Source organism: Schistocerca cancellata, chromosome 2 (assembly GCF_023864275.1).
Source record: "Schistocerca cancellata isolate TAMUIC-IGC-003103 chromosome 2, iqSchCanc2.1, whole genome shotgun sequence".
Classification (NCBI taxonomy): domain Eukaryota; kingdom Metazoa; phylum Arthropoda; class Insecta; order Orthoptera; family Acrididae; genus Schistocerca; species Schistocerca cancellata.
The window spans coordinates 425,798,058-425,824,359 of record NC_064627.1 but is presented as its reverse complement, the minus strand read 5'-3'; the positions used below and the strand labels follow the sequence as shown (position 1 = coordinate 425,824,359).

General features: G+C 39.3%; 1 protein-coding gene across 1 annotated transcript in view; it reads left to right on the top strand.

Annotated features, from left to right (window-relative positions):
• The window catches only part of LOC126161888 (anoctamin-4-like), a 312,156-nt gene that overhangs the window by 223,838 nt on the left and 62,016 nt on the right, over window positions 1-26,302 (top strand). The window contains exon 15 of the mRNA XM_049918028.1: window positions 22,325-22,494. Within this exon, the coding sequence (XP_049773985.1) occupies window positions 22,325-22,494 (170 nt within the window). The remainder of the gene's footprint in view (window positions 1-22,324; window positions 22,495-26,302) is intronic.

Here is a 26,302-nt window from a genome sequence, read left to right as displayed (position 1 = left end):
TGTCAGAGACAGCAAAGAAGTTGGAAGAGCAGTCGAATGGAATGGATAGTGTTTTGAAAAGAGGTTATGAGATGAACATCAACAAAAGTAATGGAATGTAGTTGAATTAAATCAGGTGATGCTGAAGGAAATAGGTTAGGAAATAAGACATTAAAATAGCAAATGAGTTTTGTTATTTGAGCAGCAAAATAACTGAGGACGGCTGAGGTAGAGAGGGTGTAAGATGCAGACTGGCTATAGCACAAAAAGTGTTTTTGAACAAGTGGAATATGTTAACATTTATTATAAGTTTAAGTCTTTCCTGAAAATACAAAATGTGATCAAAAAGTAATGGGAAATTTTTAGTTTTGCTGGATTTATACATGTGGTTTTCAAGATTTTTTTTAAATCTTGTTGGTGCACATGCTCTTGTGTATGTTTGCATTTTTGGCTGTTTTAACTATTTAGTTTATTATTGACAGTCTAAAAGGTTTTACCTGTTGGGTGAAGTTTTACTTTCAAAAAAGATAATGCAAAGAATTTGCATTAAATTTTACTGGAAAAATACAATGAAGTGGAGTGCTACATTCGAGACATTGACTGTGGCTTTTGGTGAATCTACTATGAGTAATATGAAGTTTGTGAATGATATAAGTGATTTGAAGAAGCTCAAGAAGACATTGAAGATGATGACTGCCCTGGATGTCATTGCACATAAACGACTGACAACTATGTGGAAGAAAAGAAGAAAATGGTCTGGAAAATCGTTGAATTACAATCAGAGAGGTTGTCGGTGATGTCAGCATGTCCTTGAGCTCATGGCAAGCATTGGGGGGGGGGGGGGGGGGATGTTTTGGGCATGAAATAAATGGGTAGCAGCAAAGTTTGTTCTGAATTTGGTGAATTTCAACCAAAAATGACATTGAATAGACATTGCTCAGGAATCGCTAAATGAAGTCAACAATGATCCATCACTTCTAAAGCAGGTTATAACAGGTGATGAAACATGGGTATACAGGTATAACATTAAACACAAGGCCCAAGTGTACCAATGGAGACTGCTCGTTGAGCCGAGAGCGAAAAAAATTCACTAAGTTTGATCACATGTGAAAGTTTTACTCACTATTTTCTTTGATTACTATGGGATAACACATCATAAATTCCTATGTTGTGGTCATATGGTCAACAAGAATACTGTGTTGAAGCTATGTGCAGCTTGTATGTAGCAATCAAAAGAAACAACCAGAATTATAGCTGAACTACTCGTGGAAATTGCATCGTAGTAATGCTCCTGCTCACACCTTAATGATTGTTTATTGTTCTTTGTCAAAAAACAAAACCATTATGTTGCCCCAGTCACCATATTCACCAGACATGTCCCCTTGTGATTTCTTTCTATCTCAGAATTAGAGAGAAACACGAAAGGAGGTTGTTTTGCCACCATTGAGATAAATACAGAATCGCAGAAGTAGCTGAACATCATAATGAAAAGTGAGTTCTAGAAGTGCTTCCAGGATTGGAAAATGCACTGGCACAATTATATTATATACATATGATGGGGATTACTTTCAAGAACCCAAAGTTGATGTTGATGAATAAATAAAGAATTTTTAAGAAAAACAAAAATTCCTATTACTTTTTGATCGCACCTCTACTTGTCTGGAGTGTAGTGTTGTACAGAAACATGAATGATAAGCAGTTCAAAAAAAAGAGAATGGAAGCTTTCAGAAAATGGTACCAGATCAAATAACTGATGAGGAGGCACTGAACTCAATTGGAGAAATAAGACATTTGTGGAAAAATGTTATGAAAAGGAAAGTTGCAACTCACCATATAGTGTAGATGCTGAAGACACATTTATGGAAAAACTTAACTCAAGGAAGGGATTAGTTTATAGGACACATTATGAGGCATTAACCGTCAGTTTTGTAATGAATAGGAGTGTGTCTATGGAGATAGACTGCAGTAGTTTTTCAGAGATGTAGAACTGGCACAGGATAGAGTAGCTTTCAGAGCTGCGTCAGACCATATATATGGTGGTCTCGTGGTCTCGCGGTAGCGTTCTCGCTTCCCGAGCACGGGGACCCGGGTTCGATTCCCGGCGGGGGTCAGTGGTTTTTCGTGCCTCGAGATGACTGGGTGTTGTTGTGTCATCTTCATCATCATCATTCATCCCCATTATGGTTGGAGGAACGCAATGGCAAACCACCTCCACTAGGACCTTGCCTGGTAAGGCGGCGCGGGTCTCCCGCGTCGCTCCCCTACTCTCTGTAAAGAAGTATGGGACTCATCATCATCATATATATATAAACAAAGATGATGAGACTTTTTTTTCCCCGCTTTCAACACTACCGCTGCTATAAAATCCACCGTTTCTCGTTCACAAACAGTTCCTTTCACCTATTAAACAACCATTTCGGCTAGTTCTAATAACTTTTGCTTTATTTCCATTTCCGTTTTTCTCACATCACTGATCATTTTTAGCCGCTTCCCACAGGTTTTAACGTCATTATTTCTTCGTCAGACAATTGTTAGCCTCATTTTCATAATTGCCACCACAAAACCACTCCCTTTAATACATTTACACGTAGTTTTTTCGAAATTTTCCCGAATTGCTCCACCCCTTAACGTGTTTTGGCGGCAACACAACCACCTAACCTTTATGCACATCATTGTCTATGAACCCAAGTTCACCACAGGATCAACATAGCCCAGCTCTAACCAACACTTTTTCGCCTTTTTTCACACCAGATCTCCAGTTGCTTTCTAGTTCACCTTTATTCTCCCCATATATTTTTATTTGTATTTTCATTTTCATTTCAGCCTCATGTTACACTTTCCACCTTCTAATACCATGTCACCCTCACAACACCCCCACAAATACCCCATTAAGTTTTATTTACATTCCCTCCGCAAACATGCCTTCGCCCTAGCCAGATTACACTCCCATATTTTATTTTCTCAGGCTAGTCTGACATTTGGCATTATCCCCAAAGGCCTCACACTCAAAGTTCCCACCTCTGGCTGCAACCCTTCTTTCCATCAGTCCCTATACCAGTTCCAAACTGAACAATCCGTTGCCCTCACCCTTAAAAGAAAAAATGTCTGCTTGTGTCTGTGTATGTGCGGATGGATATGTGTGTGTGTGTGAGTGTATACCTGTCCTTTTTTCCCCCTAAGGTAAGTCTTTCCACTCCCGGGATTGGAATGACTCCTTACCCTCTCCCTTAAAATCCACATCCTTTCGTCTTTCCCTCTCCTTCCCTCTTTCCTGATGAAGCAACCGTTTGTTGCGAAAGCTTGAATTTTGTGTGTATGTTTGTGTTTGTTTGTGTGTCTATCGAACTGCCAGCGCTTTTGTTTAGCAAGTCTCATCATCTTTGTTTTTAGATATATTTTTTCCACATGGAATGTTTCCACACAAACAAACACAAAGACACACACAAAATTCAAGCTTTCGCAACAAACAGTTGCTTCATCAGGAAAGAGGAAAGGAGAGGGAAAGACGAAAGGATGTGGGTTTTAAGGGAGAGGGTAAGGAGTCATTCCAATCCCGGGAGCGGAAAGACCTACCTTAGGGGGAAAATAGGACAGGTACACACTCACACACACACACACACACACACACATCCATCCGCACACACACAGATACAAGCAGACATTTGGCTTTTACAAATGTCTGCCTGCGTCCGCGCATGTGCGGACGGACATGCGTGCATGTGCAAGCGAACAGCCGTCCCTTCTCCCCAACCACTGCTGAAGCCCAGGCTATCCATGATCTGAAGGCTGACCGGTCCATCGTCATCCTTCCGGCGGACAAGGGTTCCACGACCGTGGTACTTGATCGTCGGGAGTATGTGGCTGAGGGACTGCGTCAGCTTTCAGACAACACCACATACAAAGTTTGCCAAGGTAATCCCACTCCTGATGTCCAGGCGGAGCTTCAAGGAATCCTCAGAACCTTAGGCCCCCTACAAAACCTTTCACCTGACTCCATCAACCTCCTGACCCCACCGACACCCCGCACCCCTACCTTCTACCTTCTTCCTAAAATTCACAAACCCAATCATCCCGGCCGCCCCATTGTAGCTCGTTACCAAGCCCGCACCGAACGTATCTCTGCCTACGTAGATCAACACCTTCAACCCATTACATGTAGTCTCCCATCCTTCACCAAAGACACCAACCACTTTCTCGAATGCCTGGAATCCTTACCCAATCCATTACCCCCGGAAACCATCCTTCTAACTGTTGATGCCACTTCCTTATACACAAATATCCCGCACGTCCTGGGCCTCGCTGCGATGGAGCACTTCCTTTCACGCCGATCACCTGCCACCCTACCTAAAACCTCTTTCCTCATTACCTTAGCCAGCTTCATCCTGACCCACAACTTCTTTACTTTTGAAGGCCAGACATACCAACAATTAAAGGGAACAGCCATGGGTACCAGGATGGCCCCCTCATACGCCAACCTATTCATGGGTCGCTTAGAGGAAGTCTTCTTGGTTACCCAAGCCTGTCAACCCAAAGTTTGGTACAGATTTATTGATGACATCTTCATGATCTGGACTCACAGTGAAGAAGAACTCCAGAATTTCCTCTCCAACCTCAACTCCTTTGGTTCCATCAGATTCACCTAGTCCTACTCCAAATCCCATGCCACTTTCCTTGATGTTGACCTCCACCTGTCCAATGGCCAGCTTCACACGTCCGTCCACATCAAACCCACCAACAAGCAACAGTACCTCCATTACAACAGCTGCCACCCATTCCACATCAAACGGTCCCTTCCCTACAGCCTAGGTCTTCGTGGCAAACGAATCTGCTCCAGTCCTGAATCCCTGAACCATTACACCAACAACCTGACAACAGCTTTCGCATCCCGCAACTACCCTCCCAATTTGGTACAGAAGCAAATAACCAGAGCCACTTCCTCATCCTCTCAAACCCAGAACCTCCCACAGAAGAAACACAAAAGTGCCCCACTTGTGACAGGATACTTTCCGGGACTGGATCAGACTCTAAATGTGGCTCTCCAGCAGGGATACAACTTCCTCAAATCCTGCCTGGAAATAAGATCCATCCTTCATGAAATCCTCCCCACTCCACCAAGAGTGTCTTTCCACCATCCACCTAACCTTCGTAACCTCTTAGTTCATCCCTATGAAATCCCCAAACCACCTTCCTTACCCTCTGTCTCCTACCCTTGTAAATGCCCCCGGTGTAAAACCTGTCCCATGCAACATCCCACCACCAACTACTCCAGTCCTGTAACCCGGAAGGTGTACACGATCAAAGGCAGAGCCACGTGTGAAAGCACCCACGTGATTTACCAACTGACCTGCCTACATTGTGACGCATTCTATGTGGGAATGACCAGCAACAAACTGTCCATCCGCATGAATCGACACAGGCAGACAGTGTTTGTTGGTAATGAGGATCACCCTGTGGCTAAACATGCCTTGGTGCACGGCCAGCACATCTTGGCACAGTGTTACACTGTCCAGGTTATCTGGATACTTCCCACTAACACCAACCTATCCGAACTCCGGAGATGGGAACTTGCCCTTCAATATATCCTCTCTTCCCATTATCCACCAGACCTCAATCTCCGCTAATTTCAAGTTGCCGCCACTCATACCTCACCTGTCATTCAACAACATCTTTGCCTCTGCACTTCCGCCTCGACTGACATCTCTGCCCAAACTCTTAGCCTCTGTATGTGTCTGCTTGTGTCTGTGTATGTGGGGATGGATGTGTGTGTGTGTGTGTGTGTGTGTGCGAGTGTGTACCCGTCCTTTTTTCCCCGTAGGGTGGGTCTTTCCGCTCCCGGGATTGGGGTGGTTCCTTGCCCTCTCCCTTGGAACCCAGATCCTTTCGTCTTTCCCTCTCCTTCCCTCTTTCCTGGCGGGGCGGCCGTTGGTTGCGAGGGCTGGAATTTTGTGTGTATGTTTGTGTTTGTTTGTGTGTCTGTCGACGTGCCAGCACTTTCGTTTGGTAAGTCACATCTTCTTTGTTTTTAGATATATTTTCCCCCACGTGGAATGTTTCCCTCTATTTTATATATAGGGATAAGAGGATATATAGAAGGGCCAGTTCCCATCTCCGAATTTCGGATAGGTTGGTGTTAGTGGGAAGTATCCAGGTAACCTGGACGGTGTAACACACGGCGGAAAGACACTCTTGGTGGAGTGGGGAGGATTTCATGAAGGATGGATCTCATTTCAGGGCAGGATTTGAGGAAGTCGTATTCCTGCTGGTGAGCCACATTCAGAGTCTGATCCAGTCCCGGGAAGTATCCTGTCACAAGTGGGGCACTGTTGGGGTTCTTCTGTGAGAGGTTCTGGGTTTGAGGGGATGAGGAAGTGGCTCTGGTTATTTGCTTCTGTACCAGATTGGGAGGGTAGTTGCGGGATGCGAAAGCTGTTGTCAGGTTGTTGGTGTAATGGTTCAGGGATTCAGGACTAGAGCAGATTCGTTTGCCACGAAGGCCTAGGCTGTAGGGATGGAATCTTTGTTTTTAATATATTTTTCCCATGTGGTATGTTTCTTTCTATTTTAGTTATATATATATATATATATATATATATATATATATATATATATATATATATATATATATATATATATATATAGTTATAATAGAAGGAAACATTCCACGAAGGAAAAATATACCTAAAAACAAAGATGATGTGACTTACCAAATGAAAGTGCTGGCAGGTCGACAGACACACAAACGAACACAAACATACACACAAACATACACACAAATATACAAATATACAAACATGTGTGTATGTTTGTGTTCGTTTGTGTGTCTGTCGACCTGCCAGCACTTTCATTTGGTAAGTCACATCATCTTTGTTTTTAGGTATATATATATATATATATATATATATATATATACACACACACGATCAAAGGCAGAGCCACGTGTGAAAGCACCCACGTGATTTACCAACTGACCTGCCTACACTGTGAAGCGTTCTATGTGGGAATGACCAGCAACAAACTGTCCATTTGCATGAATGGACACAGGCAGACAGTGTTTGTTGGTAATGAGGATCACCCTGTGGCTAAACATGCCTTGGTGCACGGCCAGCACATCTTGGCACAGTGTTACACTGTCCGGGTTATCTGGATACTTCCCACTAACACCAACCTGTCAGAACTCCGGAGATGGGAACTTGCCCTTCAGCATATCCTCTCTTCTCACTATCCGCCAGGCCTCAATCTCCGCTAATTTCTAATTTCAATCTGCCGCCGCTCATACCTCACCTGTCTTTCAACATCATCTTTGCCTCTGTACTTCCGTCCCGACTGACATCTCTGCCCAAACTCTTTGCCTTTACAAATGTCTGCTTGTGTCTTGTATGTGTGGATGGATATGTGTGTGTGTGCGAGTGTATACCTGTCCTTTTTTCCCCCTAAGGTAAGTCTTTCCGCTCCCGGGATTGGAATGACTCCTTAGCCTCTCCCTTAAAACCCATATCCTTTTGTCTTTCCTTCTCCTTCCCTCTTTCCTGACGAGGCAGCCGTTGGTTGCGAAAGCTAGAATTTTGTGTGTATGTTTGTGTTTGTTTGTGTGTCTATCGACCTGCCAGCGCTTTTGTTTGGTAAGTCTCATCATCTTTCTTTTTAAATATATTTTTCCCACGTGGAATGTTTCCCTCTATTATATATATATATATATATAATGAAAGTGCTGGCAGGTCGACAGACACACAAACGAACACAAACATACACACAAAATTCAAGCTTTCACAACAAACTGTTGCCTCATCAGGAAAGAGGGAAGGAGAGGGAAAGACGAAAGGATGTGGGTTTTAAGGGAGAGGGTAAGGAGTCATTCCAGTCCCGGGAGCGGAAAGACTTACCTTAGGGGGAAAAAAGGACGGGTATACACTCGCACACACACACATATCCATCCACACATATACAGACACAAGCAGACATATTTTCTGTTTGTTGATCCTGTTCCACAGTAATATTGCATGTGAGTTGTTTATTGTTATTATTATGAACTATATGCTCTGTTTCAACATTCAACATTTCAGTAATCTGTCATTATTACTACTGTTATTCAGTTTTATTAGTGAGGACATAATACGTATGTTGCCTGCATTATTTTCTGTTATTGTTATTTTTGTGGGTTGTACAGTTCACATTTCTGGGTCTGCATTCTTATCAATTTTCACTGCAGTCTTTTGCATGACTTGACCCTTTTAGAATCTATTTCAAGTTCCTTATTCATTATTTCATCTTCCAGTTCTTCAATTCTAGTAACAAGCTGGAACTGCAGCATAGCTGTTTCCTGATTTCTATGGTTAGTTTCATTGGTGTATGACCTTGCCTAATTAAGTTTTTCATGTATTGAGATAGATGTAAGAAGGTGTCATTGATTTTGCAGATGAACATATTAATCTAATTGAATTTTCTTCTCATTGTCTTTCCTAGCTAAATGCAACTGCAGAAACATTGAGTGTGTTGCATATTCTTTGCTGTTTTTATTTGTACTTTTTGTAGTAGTAACATGGTTTATGTCACAGTTGCCACATATTTGGTTTTGCAGTGTTTCAGTGTTTGATTAAGATCGAGTCACATAAAACATTTTGAAACCGTAGTCCAGTAGCATATTCCCAAATTGTGCAATGACTTTGGAAACTTGGTGGAATCCAAATCTAAGCTGATGCCCCATTTTGTAACTGAGTTTCATCTACATCTACAACTACATAGATGAAATTTCCTGGCAGATTAAAACTGTGTGCCGGACCGAGACTCGAACTCGGGACCCTTACCTTTCGCAGGCAAGTGCTCCACCAACTGAGCTATGCAAGCACGACTACGTAAATATCCCACAAGCCACTGTACAGTGCATATAGGATGGTACCCTGTTCCTCTACATGTCATTACCTTTTCTGTTCCACTCGCAGATAGAGTCAGGGAAAAATGACTGTCTAGATGCCTCCGTATGAGCCGTGATTTCTTGTACCTTACCTTTATGGTCCTTATGCACAATACATGTTGGCGGCAGTAGAATCGCTTGTCGGTCAGCTTCAAATGCCAATTCTCTACGTTTTCTCAATAGTTTTTCCTTAAAAGAATATTGCCTTCCCTCCAGGGACTCCTATTTGTGTTCCTGAAGCATCTCCATAAGACTTACGCGTAGTTTGAATCTAACTGTAACAAATCTAGAGCCCGCCTCTGAATTGCTTTGATGTATTCATTCAGTCCAACCTGGTACAGATCCCAGACACTTGAACAGCATCATATATGCAGTCTCCTTTACAGGTGAACCACTCTTTCCTAAAATTCTCCCAATAAACCGAAGTCGACCATTCACCTTCCCTACCACAGTTCTCATGCGCTCCTTCCACATGATATCGCTTTGCATCATTAAGTGCATGTATTTAAATGACTTGGCAGTGTCAAGCAGGTCACTAATAATACTGTATGTGAACGTTACAGGTTTGATCTTCCTACTCATCCACATTAACTTACATTTTTCCACACTTAGGGCTAGCTGCCATTCATCAGACCAACTGGAAATTGTGTCTAAGTTTTCTTGTATCTTCCCAGAGTCACTCAACTTCAACACCTTAATGTACATCATGTCATCATCAGTAAACAACCACAGATTGCTGCCTACCCTGTCCACAAAATCGTTTATGTATATAGAGAACAACAGGGTTGGCAGCCCTGCAGCCAGGCGACTAGCGCGAGTTTTGGTGTTCTCGTAAAGATAAGTCATTTTAGATTATAAAACATATAGATTAGTACTGATTACATGGTAAATAAGTGTATTAGTGTGCCGTTTAAGTGTACCATTAAAGGTTTCATTTTTCTTTACGTAATATAGCAGAAAACGCAAAAAGACGGTACAGTCGTATTTTCTGTTTACGTTCTGCTGCAGCAAATCTATAGAATTTCGTTTAGTTGTTCCTTGCTCTCTCCAGCAATTTAACTTAGCGTACCTCTTCATTATTTAACTAGCATTTCTGGAAAGTAGCGTAAAGTTTAAGTTGTTGTTTCAGAAACTTTGCACTTTTGTTTTTGTTTACACACAGTTGCGTATAGGCCAAATTTGTGTAACCATATTTTCTTGTTTGTCTGTAATTTAACTGACTTATTCTTAATAAACTATTACGTTTATCATGAGTGAAAAGTGCTTGACTTGCCATAGAATTGTTAGGTCGGGGCTTTGGTGTGATGGGTGCTGTAGTTTTTTCCATGTGGGTGACTGTAGTGGTGTGGGAATAGGGGAAGTAAATGAGACTCATCAGTGGTTTTGTAGGATTTGTAGTAGAGATAGGAAGATACTAGAACAGGAGGGGAAAATTACCGCTCCTCAGGTTGAGTTAGACAAGGCCAGGGGAGATATTGACAGGTTAAGGAGGGAGAAGGGTAAAGAGAGGTGGGAAGTGGCAACAGGCAACAGGAGGAACAGGCCTAGAACTTTGTCTGACAGCTTTATGGTGAATGCGGAAAATAGATTTGACCTGTTGCTTCAGTTAGAAGCTGGTGAGCCTCAAGCAGTTGCAGGCGTAGACAGGGCACAACAAACTTTCAGCAGCAAATTGAAAACTAAGAATGTAGGGAAATCTGTAAAGAGAAAGAAAGTGTTGTTATTAGGTAGTTCCCATGGAAGAGGTGTTGGCCAACTTTTGCAGGATGAACTAGGATCAGAATACCAGGTCACCAATTTTTTTTAAACCTAGTGCTGGTCTGGAGCAGGTGACAGAGGATTTAGGATCACTTTGCAAAGATTTCACTAAGGAAGACACCGTGGTTATAGTGGGTGGGGCAGGTAACAGTATTGACAGAGATCCTGGGTACAGTATAGAGTGTGACCTGGCAAAGATTTCATCAGTATCGAAGCATACTAGTGTTAGTTTGTATCTGTTCTCGGGCGCCATGACCGACCTCATTTGAACTCTTCTGTCAAGAGAGTTAATTTGGAGCTGGAACGGCTGCTCATGTCGGGTGCAGGGTCACACACATTGATGTGGTTCATGTTGATTCTCTCAGTAGGTGGGATTATACTAGGCATGGCCTTCACCTCAACAGGAAGGGGAAGGGTAAATTGGCTGGGGAAATAGCAGGAAAGTTAAAGGTGGGAGGCACTGTCATGAGTGGTAAAATACCAGTGGTTATAGGATTCAGAAAAGACCCTTTTTTAGGGTAGGGAGGACAGAAAGAAAGCAAATTTTAAGAGAGGTTAGAACTGAGACAAACCTTCAGTTTGAGAAAGAAATCAAAAAACATAATTCCAGCTTATTACATCAGCATAAACAGCCATTGGTTAAGAATTTTCAACTGTCAGCAGATATTTTAACTCCACCCAATTTTAACTCAGTCAATGTGAAATGTCAGCTATCTTTATTGCATCAAAATATTCAAGGACTGAGAAATAAAATTAATGAATTAACTATTTGCATAGACGAATTAGAGTCTTCAAACCCAGCTGACATAATCTGCCTCTCTGAACATCATGTGACCACTGGTATAGAACTTTTAAGTGTTACAGGGTTTAGGTTAGCATCTCACTTTTGTAGATCAGAAATGGAGAAAGGAGGAGTTGCCACATTCATCAGGAACTGTCATAAATTTAAGAACATAGACATTCATAAATTTTGCCTAGAACAGCATATGGAAGCATGTGCAACAGAATTAGATTTTCACAAAAAATCCTTCATAATATTAAGTGTATATCGAGCACCTGCAGGTAACTTTAATCTGTTTGTAAATCACCTTGAAGCTGTACTGGCCCATTTAACAACCAAAAACAAAGAAATAGTGGTTGCTGGTGATTTCAATGTAGATTTCCTTAAAGACTCTCCCAATAAGAACTTATTTGAGTTAGTAACACTATCATTCAACTTAATTCCCACAGTAAAGTTCCCCACTAGGATAGCCACTTGCTCACAAACAGCCATTGATAATATCCTTATAGAAAAGTCCAATGAACAAAATTATATTACAAAACCAATAGTCAATGGCCTCTCAGACCATGACATGCAGTTCCTTCTGTTAAATGTTAATACTGAACAGGATATAAAATCTGTTAAATCTGAGCTCAAGAGGGTAATAAGTAAGCCAAAAATTGATTATTTTAGGACACTCCTCAGAGACATTCACTGGACTGATGTTTACAGTGCTCATGGCATGAATGAAAAATATAACATTTTTGCTAATAAAGTGCTTACCTTATTCGAACACTGCTTTCCCCCAAAACTTACCAAGGTTAGAGCAAAGTCTACAAAGAAGCCATGGATTACTCAAGGAATAGGGGTATCTTGTAAAACAAAAAGAAAACTGTATCTGTCAATCTGAAACATTTCCAATGTTGATGCTATAGCACGTTATAAGAAATACTGCAAAATATTAAAGACTGTAATACGGATGTCAAAGCAAATATATTACAAGGAAAAGATAGTCATATCAGATAACAAAATAAAGACAATATGGGATATAGTGAAGGAGGAGACTGGTAGAACCAGACACGAAGAGGAACGAATAGCATTAAGAGTAAATGATACATTGATGACAGATGTGTATAGTGTTGCAGAACTTTTTAACAAACATTTTATAACTGTTACTGAAAAGATGGGGTTGTCAGGCTCGGTAGATGCTGCTATGGATTACCTCAGACCAGACATTTCAAGTAACTTCCATAATATGAATTTGACCCTCACTACCCCAACAGAAATAATGTCCATCATAAAATCTTTAAAATCAAAAACATCTAGTGGGCATGATGAAATATCGACAAAGTTAATTAAAGAATGTGATTCTCAGCTAAGTAACATATTAAGCTATCTGTGTAACCAGTTGTTTATCAGTGGAATATTTCCTGAATGGCTGAAATATGCTGAAGTTAAGCCACGGTTTAAGAAGGGAGATAAAGAAATAGCATAAAATTTCCATCCAATTTCACTGTTGCCAGCATTCTCAAAAATTTTCAAAAAAGTAATGTACAGTTGTCTTTATAACCATCTTATCTCAAATAACATACTGTCAGAGTCACAGTTTGGATTTCTAAAAGGTTCTGATATTGAGAAGTCTATCTACACTTACGGTGAAAATGTGCTTAATTCATTAGACAAAAAATTGCAGGCAACTGGTATATTTTGTGATCTGTCAAAGGCATTTGACTGTGTAAATCACAATATCCTTTTAAGTAAACTAGAATATTATAGTGTAACAGTAAATGCTGCAAAATGGTTCAAATCTTATATCTCTGGCAGGAAACAAAGGGTGTTATTAGGAAAGAGACATGTATCAAGCTATCAGGCATCATCCAACTGGGAACTAATTACATGTGGGGTCTCACAAGGTTCCATTTTGGGGCCCTTACTTTTTCTTGTGTATATCAATGACATTTCATCAGTAACATTACCAGATGCCAAGTTTGTTTTGTTTGCCGATGATACAAACATTGCAATAAACAGCAAATCAAGTGTAGTCTTAGAAAGATCAGCCAATAAAATATTTGTGGACATTAATCACTGGTTCTTTGTCACTAAACTTTGAAAAAACACACTACATGCAGTTCAGTTCAGAACTTGTAAGGGGTGTCCCAAGAGTATATGTATAACATGCGATGACAAGAAGATAGAAGAAGTGGACAATGTTAAATTCTTGGGATTACAGCTTGATAATAAATTCAACTGGGAGGAGCACACCACAGAACTGCCGAAGCATCTTAACAAACCTCTGTTTGCAATGCGAATTTTGTCAGACATAGGGGATATAAAAATGAAAAAGCTGGCATACTATGCTTACTTTCATTCCATAATGTCATATGGGATTATTTTTTGCGGTAATTCATCAAGCCAAGCTAAAGTTTTCCGGGCACAAAAACGTGCAGTAAGAATTATATGTGGTGTGAACTCAAGAACATCCTGCAGAAGCCTGTTTAGGGAACTAGGGATACTAACTACTGCTTCCCAATATATTTATTCCTTAATGAAATTTGTCATTAAAAATATATCACTTTTTCAAACCAACAGCTCAATTCATGGAATCAATACTAGAAATAAGAATAATCTTCACAAGGATTTAAAGTCACTTAGTCTTGTACAAAAAGGTGTGCATTATTCAGGAACACACATTTTCAATAACTTCCCAGCAGCCATAAAAAGCTTAACAACCAATGAAATTCAGTTTAAGAGAAGCCTAAAGGATTTATTGGTGGCCAACTCCTTCTACTCCATTGATGAATTTCTTAGTGAAACCAACTGATTTGTATATAAGTACAACATAACTTCTGCACAATTTCAGTGCAGTAATGTGTTCATTGAAAATTTGTGTGTCTGTGTGTGTGTGTGTGTGTGTGTGTGTGTGTGTGTGTGTGTGTGTAAGTATAATCTAACTTCTGCACCATTTCAGTGCAGTAATGTGTTCATTGTAAATAAGTATTACATGTTTATTACCTTATAAATAAATAAAAAACTTTTTTATTTTAAATTCAGTGCATTAGTATTTGTAAAATGACTCTTAGTGTTAATTAAAAATGACAATCATTCCACTTGGGACCTGTGGAATGGTACATTAGCTTATTTGTTTTAGTTGTAAATATTTGTCATGTATTGTTGTTTTTCTGACATGTTCCACACCCTGGAGGACCTCCTCACTACGGATCAATTGGAATGAAAGTAAATGTAATCTAAAATCAGCAGTCCTATCACACTTCCCAGGGGAACTCCTGATGATACCCTTGTCTCTGATGAACACTCACCATGGAGGACAACATACTGGTTTCTATTATTTAAGAAGTCTTCAAGCCACTCACATATCTGTGAACTTATTCCATATGCTCGTATTTTTGTTAATGCCTGCAATGGGGCACAGTGTCAAATGCTTTCTGGAAAACTAGAAATATGGAATCTATCTGTTGTCCTTCATCCATAGTCCTCAGTATATCATGTGAGAAAAGTGCAAGCTGAATTTTGCACAAGTGATGCTTTCTAAACCATGGTGATTTTTTACATAAGCTTCTCAGTCTCAAGAAATTTTATTGTATTCGAACCGAAAATATGTTCAAGGGTTTTGCATCAGACAGATGTTGGGGATATTGGTGTGTAATTTTGCACATCCATTCTTTTATCCTTCTTATATACTGGAGTCACCTGCACTTTTTTCCAGTCGCTTGTGCTGGGCAACAGATTCACAATAAATTAAAGATAGGTAACAGGCCAATGCCATAGAGCACTCTTTGTAAAATTGAACTGGGATGCCATCTGGACCTGGTCATTTATTTGCTTTCAAATCTTCCAGTTGTTTCTCTACACCAGATAAGCTTATTACTATGTTGTGCATGTGGGAGTCTGTCTGATGGTCAAATGACAGTTTGTTTGCACAATGATCCTGTGTGAATGATTTCTCAAACGTGAAATTTAAAACTTCAGCTTTTGTTTTGCTATCTTCAACTGTAACACCAGACTGGTCAACAAGGGACTAAATGGAAGCCTTAGACCCACTTAGCAATTTTACGTACAACCAGAATTTTCTCTGGTTCTCTGCCAGATATTTTGCTAAGGTGTGACGGTGGTAGTTGTATGCTTTGCACTTGGATCTTTTCACAGATGTATGAATCTCTACTAACCTTTGCTTGTTGTCATTTATGTGTCCTCTTTTGAACCTAGAGTGCAATAGCCTCTGCTTCCTCAGCATTCACCAAATTTTGTTATTAAGCCATGGTGGGTTTTTCCATTCTTTATCCACTTACTATGAACATAGCTCTCCAGACCACAATTTACAGTGTGCTTAAACTTTGCCCATAATTCCTCGACATCCATCTTACTGAACTAAGTGATACCAATTCACCATCTAAGTGAGATGTCAATAATTGCTTATCTGTTCTACTAAGCAGAAATAATCTCCCAGTCTTCTTGACTGATTTATTAACTTTTGTAACCATAGTTGATATAATGACATCATGATTGCTAATCCCCATTTCTATACTGACATTGTCAATAAGGTCCAGCCTTTTTGTAGCTACAAGCTCTAAGATATTTCAATTGCATGTGGGCTGCGAAGCTAGCTGCTCAAGACAATTTTCAGAAAACATGTTCAAAAGTATTTTGCATGACTGTCTGTCTGTACCCCCTGCAATGAATCCGTAGGCATCCCAATCTATACTCGGCAGATTAAAGTTGCCTCCAACTAGTATTGCATTATCAGTGAACTTACACACTATTGACAGTAGACTTTCTTTGAATGACTCTAGAACTGTCACAGCAGAATTGGATAGCTGGTAAAAAATCCAACAATTAACTTGATTTCTACTACACCAGACGACCAGATGACTTCACTGTCATGCTCAACATTGAACTCAGTAGAGACAATATTTTTGTCTACTGCAATGAACACTCCCCCTTCTATGACCTGTAATCTGTCTTTCCAATATATGTTCCATGCCTCACTAAATATCTTAGACCTTTCCTCTTTGGGTTTCAGCCAGCTCTTGGGCCCAAGAATACTTTGAGTGCCAGAACATTCCTGGAGGGCAGTAAATTAGGGAACTTTATTATGAGTACTTTGACAGTTTACTGATAAAATTGTGACAGTCGAAGTATCTTTATTCTGAACGCCATTTGACTTCCCTTGCTGCCTATCGACTGTTGAGTGTTCATTAGAGCACCTCAAACTACTCTCTAGCCTAAAAAATCCTCATGTGCACTCCACAAGTACTCTGCTACCCAAGTGGCTGCTTCCTTTGTGTTGTGCACCCCTGACCTATTAAGAGGAGTCCTAAAAAAAACCCATATGATAACACTGGTCCAAAAATCTGTGGCCAAGACCGTCACAGAGGCGAAGAAGCCATTGTTTGAGATCCTCCACTTGGCTCCAAACCAAAGGACCCTAATCAACTCTGGGAACAATGCTGAAAATTGTGAGTGCTACTTGCACCCTGCCCAATGGCCAGCAGTCTCCACTACCTCTGCCAGCCACCTGTATGAACTGGTGATTACCTCAGAACCCGTGTGACAGGCATAGTTGGTGCTGACGTGAGCCACAACATGCAGATGACTGCAACCTGCACTCTCGGCAGCCACAGGCAAGGGCCACTTCACATTTTGGATGAGGCCCCCAAGCAGACATACTGACTGCACATTCCTTTCTTTCCAGCCCTGAACACTACCTGCCTAAGGGGCTCTGTAACACACCTAATATTCGAGCTCCCAATAATTAATAAACCCCTCCCCCCATGTGCCTACTTGGACTGTGCTGAAGGTGCGGTCACCTGTCCACTTACAGGGTGAATGGGTGAGGACAGGTGGCCATGCTCCACATTGGCACTCTGCCTCGAGCGACACGAATGTGTTACCACCCGCCACTCACCCTGCTGTGAGGGCTGATCCCCCATGTTGGGTAAACTAGGAGGTGCTGTGGAAGCAGAGCCCATGGGCAAAACAAGCAACACCTGAGTTGTTCCATGTGATGTGCCACATTCTCCATCACTGCTACACTCAGAGGCAACACCCTGAAGATGACTGACTGTAGCCAAACACACATTCAGCTGTTTGTGAACTTCCACCAGCTCCTCCTGCATCGCCATGCACCATGCACACATCCTAGCAAAACTAATTAAAGAAATTATTTACAAAAGCAGATATTCCAAGATGTGCAACTTGCTACTCTGCCAATATGTCACCTATGGAAGCTGATGTGTTAATGAGCTATGTACCTGGCTTTTCAATGAGCAACTATTGCACTTCAGACTGAATCAATTTACACTTACAAAAATGCGAGATTAAACCTCTTATGCAGAGAAATACGAATGAAATTTAATGAATAATGAATATAGTATGTGGAAAACGCAGAAAAAGATAAACACTTAACTTGCTGCTCTATAGTTGTACTCGTATATCAGCCTATTGTATTCAGTTTGTAAAAGTCTTCTAGTAGTCATTCATCTGGTTTTTTTTTTTTTTTTTTTTTGTTTTTTTTTTTTTTTTTTTTTTAAAGCAGATGTCTGTTTGTTTTTTGGTAGCTCTCATTTTACATTTGAAATTGAGTCTGCCAATGATTTTTCATTAATTTTCCTGATTACAGCATCTTTTTAAATTTTTATTATTCAATCTAATGACTCTTTAATCTTAAGAGTGTCATTTACAGGGTTAATTCATTTGGTAAGTTTGTCCTGAACAATCTTTCCATCCTTATTGTCTGTTGGAATATTGTAGCTTTTGCTACTATTTCCAGCTGAAGCAGATGCAGTGCCTGTGAAACAGCCAGTCTTGTAGTCCGTATGATTTTTGTTTTCTTGTTTGGGCCTATCATTTTCCTTTTAAAGCATTTTGATTTTTATTGGACATGGCAGAAGGAATGAGAGAGGAAAGGACTAATCCACATTAAATTTCAGATGGTAGTAACAAATACTCTGTTCATTAATCACAAGGGGAAGAGGTCTACTTGGAAAATATTTTAAGACATGTAAAGATTCCAGCTGAATTACATCATAGTCAGACAGGGATTCCGAAATCAAATATTGCATTGTAAAGAACATCCAGGTGCAGCTATAAACTCAGATTACATTTTAGTAATAATGAAGAGCAAACTGAAGTTTAAGAGACTAGTCACAAAGAATAAATGTAGAAGGAAAAGGGATACTGAAGTACTGAGGATGAGACACATATGAAGCTCACTAAGGTTGTGGCTACAATGATAAGGAATACTGGTAGGCAGTTCAGTTGAAAGGGCTGGACACCTCTATAAAGGACAATCATAAATTCTGGACAGACAACACATATAGAAGGAAGGTAACTGTGAAGAGACCTTGGATACAGAAGAAATATTCAAGTGATCAAGGAGAAAAGGAAGTACAAAAATGTTCAGGGAAGGAAAGGAGTACAGCAATATAAATTCCTTGGGAATGAAATAAAGTGAAGTGTAGAGCAGCCAGTGGCTGCAAGAAAAATGTGAAGAAAGCAATCATTGGAATGACTGATTCAGCATATAGAAAAGTCAAAACAACCTTTAATGAAATTAAAAGCAATGGTGGTAACATTAAGAGTACACACGAATTCCACTGTTGAACACAGAGGAAACAGTGGATAGGTGGGAAGACTATGTGGAAGGCCTCTTTGAAGGGTAGGACTTGTCTGATTATGTGATAGAAGAAAAAAATTGGAGTCTATAGGGGATTCAGTGTTAGAGTTTTTGAAAAAATACCCACACAATCTTGAAGGTAGCAAGGGCAGGTAAGAATGAGAACAGTCAACTTGACAGCTCATGCATCCAAATTTCTGACAAGAATAATATACAGGAGAATAGAAAAGAAAATTGAAGATCTGTTAGATGATTAGTTGGGCTTTTTGGAAGGTAAAGGCTGTAGAGGGGCAGTTCTGACTTTGCACTTGCTAATGAAAGCAAGACTCAAGGAAAATCAAGACACATTCCGAGGATTTGTTGACCTGGAAAAAGTGTTCGACAAAGTAAAACTGTGCAAGATGTTCAAAATTCTGAGAAAAAATAGAGGTAAGCTATAGGGAAAGATGGGTTATATACAATATGTAAAAGAGCCAAGAGGGAACAATTAGACTGGAAGACCAAGAACAAAGTTCTTGGGTTATACAGGTTGTAAGAGAGAGGTGCAGTCTTCTGCCCCTATGGGAAAGAAATGTTTAAGAGTGGTATTAAAATTCAGGGTGAAAATATATCAGTGATAAGATTCTTTGATGACATTACTGTCCTCAGTTAAAATGAAGAATTACAGGATCTGTTGACTTGGAATGAAGAATCTAGTAAGTGCATATGACCTGACAAGACTGTCTGAAAAGTTCTCGACCTCACCCAGAGATGACAGCACTACTTGCATGATTTTCTTTCCCTCCTTAAATTGGTACATGTGTTAGTAGATGCCCATAAAATTGCAAGTCGATCCAGGCAGCAGTTGACTGTAGGCAGTCATTTGAAGTAGTTGTGGTGTGCAATTTGTTGAAAATTGAAAAAATGAAGTATTGCGCAATGATAAAATTCTTCATAAAAGAAGGTTTAATGCTGATCAAAATTCATTTATGGTTTTTAAATTTGTATGGCAGCTCATCACCTTCAATTTACACTATGAAAAAATGGGCTGCTGAGTTCAAATGTGGCTGTGAAAGTGTCCAAGATGTTCCACATGAAGGACGTCCAAAAAGTGCAAGCACACCGGATATCATCAACAAAGTGCATGATATGATTTTGGAACATCAGCATATAAAGGTGTGTGAAAGTGCTAATGCTCTAAGGATATCAAAGGAATATGTTGGTCACACATTGCAGAAGAAATTGAACATGAGAAAGCTTTGCACAAGATGAGTGCCATGGGTGCTCACTGTGGATCACAAACGCATTTGCATGATACTTTCTGAAAAGTGCTTTGTGAGTTGTAAGAAAAATGAAAGTGACTTTTAGCATTGATACATGAGTGGATGAAACACAGATTCACCCTACACAACTGAATACAAACAGGAGTCTCTGCAGTGAATAGAAGTTGCTTTTTCAGCTGTAAAGAAGGTACTGATGGTACCATTGGTGGGGAAGATCATAGTGTCACTGTTTTGGGATGTGAAAGGAATTTTGTTGATTGACTATCCTGAAAAAGGTGAAACCATAACTATAGAATACTACTCTCAACTTCTTACAAAATTGGACACAAGTGTTCATGAAAACAGACACGGCTTAAAGAAGAAAAATATCATCTTCCATCAGGACACTGCACTTGCCCACAAGAGTGTCTTGGAAGTGGAAAATTGAGGGGTTTGAGCTACAACGTGCTGAAATATCCACCTTATGTCCCAAATATGGCTCCCTTAGACTTCCATCTGTTCTCAAAACTGAAGAAATTCCTCACTGGTCACTGCTTTTCGTACAGTCAAGAAACCATCGCAGCTGTATGTGGGTACTTTACAGCACTAGCAGAGGAATGTTACAGAGAAGGGACAATGGCATTGGAACACCAATGGATGAAATGTATTGATATTAGAGGTTATGTTGAAAAAGAAAACTTCTTTGAACATTTAAATTATTGTTTTCACTATCAGGCCAAAAACTTTTCAGACCACTCTCGTAAACCAGAAAAAGACAAAAGTAATGAGAAGAATCAGAAATGAGAATAGTGAAAAACTTAACATCGTAATTGGTGATCATGAAAATTTCTCTACAAATTTCTTTACAATTTTGGAGCAAGAATACCACCAGTATTACTGACAATAAGTTGTTGAACAATAGATACATACAATGAAAAGGAATTTATGTGTTTGTTAAAACCATTTTCATGTGAATCAGCAGAAGTACAGAAAGGATCATGAGTGTTATGAAGAAACCACAACCTTACAACCAGCTCCCCGTAAGTGACTTCCATGCTCCTCTATATGTTCAGCTTCACAATTTAATCTGAAGATAAACCAGTTCTAACAGCAGCTTCATATCAAAGAACTTTCGTTGCCTAGATGTGTATAAAAGCAGAAAGAAAGTGGAAGAAAAGCATTTTTAAAGGAAACTACATACATTAACAGTCACATTCATTGTGTTCAACAACTGGTAAGTAAATATGTTGTTGGACCAAGAATAATTCACGCAATACAGATCTCTGAGAAATACATTTCATTGTAAATCTCTTTCCCAATGTTTTGTTGACATTTCTCTTTCATTTGTTATATTATGCATCTCTTTCTGTCACTATGAATTCCTACTGAGCTGTTTATTTGTGACTGGAAATTTATCAGTACTGACATTATGTTTCTCTTCATGTGTGGGCTGTATGACTACTGCCTCATTTTATCTCTTCCATATCTCATTTTCCTCTTTAAGGTCCAAATTAATAAATTAGTGTTTACCTGCTCAGACAGCATAATGTGCAGCACACTAGCTTGTGAGACAGGAAGGTAAGCCAGACACAGATTGAATCCATGCAACAGATTAACAACTTTGGGCTGGTACACTGGGCTGCCTGAATGTGGTCTGTGGGCAGTTTCTCATAGGCAAATGTTGAACTTGTCCCCATATTCTGCCTTTGAGAATGTGAGACACAAACTGTTAAAATATGATAAAATACAAAAGAAGATTTACATGAGTCACAGACAGACAGGGCACACAGCTTCTCTTCCTCTGGTTACCTTGAAGACTGTGACATTAGAAAGGGCATCTAGCCGTGGATTTGATCCAGGTCTTTCTTTGCTCCCTGACTTGCAAGCTAGACTGCTGTGCGTTATATTATATGAGCAGATACTATTAATTATTGTTTTTACTACATCAAAATTAAATTTATAATTTTATCAATAAATGTATATTCGTCAGATATCTTTAGATGAAAAGAAATGAAATGTCCAATATTAAAAATGTTTTATTCCAGGGGCGCTTTTATAAATACCCAGGTGACAAAGAAGCACGCCGTGATGCATTTCAAAGACTTACACTGGATGTTTGTGACCCAGCAGGCTGCCTATCTGAGCTCTGCATCCAGCTGGCCATCATCATGATTGGCAAGCAGTGTTTCAACAACTTCCTTGAGATCTTCTTACCGTAAGAGATTAACAAATTTAGTCAATAATGCCACATAATTTTATAATACTGCTGTTTATATACTGCTTGAGCAATTGAGATACACTGGTTTCTATAATAGAGTAAATATTATTTTTAAAAAACAAAGGAATTACTTCATAAATTGAGTATGTTACTAACAGATAACTGCGGCATAGAACTACAACATGCAAACCAGCAATGCTGTAATCAACTCATATCATCTACACTTTGCAAACAATTGCACATTTGAGAGTTGATCAGTATTTATTTCTGTGACTAAGAGATGAGCCACCTGGGATGATCAAATCAGTCAAATGACATCAAAGCATTATTTACTTGAGAAACTGCAGTGAAGAGTCATTTACAGACTGGAAGCAGTAAAAGCTTAGACAGAAATGGCTATGCGATTAAATGTTCATCTTTGTGTTCTTCACAGACAGAAAACAAGTTCTAATATGCAGATTCAATAACTGGAAAGTATAGCTAAGGCCTTCAACATGCAATAACAATCAAAATTTACTATTAGGCACTTTAAAAAATGGGAGAACACAATTCCATCACGTGTTCTGGTCACTTATAGGGGGACATCATTAAATCCCATGAACAGAATGCTTTATGAAAGTGGTATGTAAGCAAGGAAATCTTTGAAATGTGTACTTACATATAAATGCATTGCACTGCACATGACAAAATGCTGACTCAACTGAAAAAGTATAGAGGATCATTCTCCGCATTCACCCGGTGTAACTTGCATTTTGACAGTAGATGTTTGTTGACTTGTGTGAAATAAGATCCACTATAAAACGTCTTGAAAAGTGATGCCATCAAGCAAGACAGTATCTGTGTGGGGGGTTGTGTAATGCTTGGCAAAGTCTAAAGGTGGCCATTACCCAAAAGTGGATGTCAAATGGCTAATTGGTGATTCAGTATTATTATTATAACATGCCACTATCCAATACTTTGTAAGGCTTGTGTTGGCAGTAGCTTGTACAGACCAATTTGTTGTCTAGCCATTTGCAGCTACTGCGATAGATACTGCATTGCCCCATTTATAGTTATGTAATTCCAATCTGATCCAACACACCTTAAGTCAAACAATGTATGTATGCAGAAGAGGAGATTACCAACTGGGACAGTGCACCTAAGGGTAATAAAGTGATTATTCAGCAGAAGTAGGCTGTAAGAATAGTGATTATTTGACAGAAGCAAGCTGTAAGAATATTGTGTAAAATTAATAGCTATACATATTGCAGAAGCTTTTTTCAAGGTTCATGGAATTCTTATACTCCCTATCCAACATATTTATTTTGCAATAGTTTTTGATGCTAATAATGAAAATCTGCTTCAGCTGAACTGTGATTTACACTGTAACAATACTAGAGACAAAAATACAGTAATTTCCATGTAGACTTTTCCTTCTTGTCTAGGGTTCAGAAATGACATATATAATCTGGTGAGACAATAGTCAACAAAGTCCTATCAAATATATAGCAAGAACTTGGGAAGCCAAATTAATTTAAAGACAGTTAACAACATACCTAATTAGCCACCCTTTCCACAAAATTATCTAAATATCTATATTCAAATACTGAAAAGTTCCGTTAGCTACATGGCAAGTGGCAGTGTTTGTTGCAAAGCTGTGTGACAAGTATTAATGTTGTATAATAGGTCTCATTGGTTACAGATGTAGATAAATATTTAGTCCTTAAGTGGCATTCCATTTTTTATAACACAAGTGGACATGTGGCGTACATTGCACACATTTACAGAACAGCTGTCTTGGTTATCAATGTAAATATTTATGAGCATTATCATAGTTTAATCTTAGTTTAATTACTCAATAGTAAAATAAACTTACATTATATGAACTAAATCACTGTGTAATTAAACAATAACATAATAAACTTTCATTATATCACTCTGTTGTCACGTGCAGATGTTACACTACAGTAAGGACCCACTCGAAGCATTAAGCAGCACTGTTGGATCAGGTCCCACCCAACTGCTTACTTAATTTAGACAACTGCCTCATTGTGGGATTATGCTCCTGGTATCTGGATCATTTTCATGCACAGATCATAAATTTTTTCTTGTATAGGTCACTGTTTATTTTGTATTACTGCTGCTCATTTGGACATGCGACAGCACAACTTATCATTGTATTGAAGCAATAATGAAGGAATATCTACAGGCTTGCAGTTACAACAATGGAATGCTGCAAGACAATGTTATTTTGTGATTGCCACACTTTATACATAGGCATGCCCACCGAAGGGTTAATTTGTAAAATCCTGTTGTCATTAAGTAAATATTAAGTTAACAGTTGCAGATGAGTTGTAACTATTTAGTATAACAAGGAGGTAGCAGATTGCTTCAAACTAGTAGCTTTCTTTTTAATTTACTTGATTAAATTTAGTTGACTCAAGAACAAATAGCATCAATCAGTATAGGAACAATATTAGAGAAGGAAAGTTGCTACTCACCATGTAGTGGAGATGCTGAGTCACAATAGGCACAACAAGAAGATTCACAACAATTATAGCTTTCAGCCATTAAGGCCTTTGTCAGCAATAGACACACATACACATATGCACACACATAATGGCCAAAAGCTATAATTGTGTGAATCTTTTTGTTGTGCCTATCGCGACTCAGCATCTCTGCTGTATGGTGAGTAGCAACTTTCCTTTTCTAATATTATTACAGTCCAGCCTGGATTTTCCATTGTTTGATCAAGTAGTATGGTGATAGATTATTGTTAATACAGCACACAGATTAAGTTTCTACAGTATTCTTTTCATTTCTTAATTTATGCTTGGACTCGTTCCATGTCTCTGAAGGTTCTGTATTACTACATTATTTAAAAACAATTGTAAACTTTAGTTTTCGTTTCTATCTGTTGTAGTTATCATACCTTCCAATCTTCCATGCATGAGGAAAAGAATGATTGTTGATCCAAAAAGTGTATTCCTTGTCTACAAAACAAGCCTCCCTTGACACAGCACGAGATGCCATGGTCAGTAACCAAAGATCATGACAACGGCATTGCAAACTCTAAATACAAACTAAGGAAGAGGCAGATACTTTTATAACTGTGCAAGTCTAGACTGGGGGACGGGCTAGAGTCAACCAGTTAGAACCCTGGACCAAAACAGCTCATGAAGTACATATTTGGTGTTGGGAGTAATACAAACATAATCAAACAATGGAAACTCTAGGATGGAATAACAGCAACACTATGGAAAGTGTATACTGCTACTAACACATAGAGACGGTATCAAGTAACACACAATCACAATGAAAATACTATTAAACATTTAAGCTTTCAGACAAAAAGGTCCTTCACATAAACAAAGCCCACACCAGATGGCTGCTGTCTTCATCTGCTGTGGCCCAGCCCAATGAGATTCATATATAGTCCTAAGAACATCAAAATCTTGAGGTCAGTCTTGATTCCTGTTTCTGTGAGCCCCATTACAACTGCATAAATTTATGTACAGAAATGTAGCACATCTTTCAATATATTAAAAAATGGGGGAGGGGGTGGAGAAGAAGAATAAAGATCCAATTGGTCATGAAATGGAAGCCACAGTGAAAATCAAAAATGTTTTATTTGTAACATTTAGCCACACCTTCCATCTACTTCTCTGCATAGTCATCATTCTGACTTAGATATTTGTTGCAGCGTGGTCCATTTTTCCAATATCCTTGTCACAGAAAGCTGCCTGTGCTTTCAGCAGATTTTCTATGCTGGTCTGCAGCTTGTTGTCTGTGTTAAAGTGATGTCCTCACAGGCAGCATTTCATGA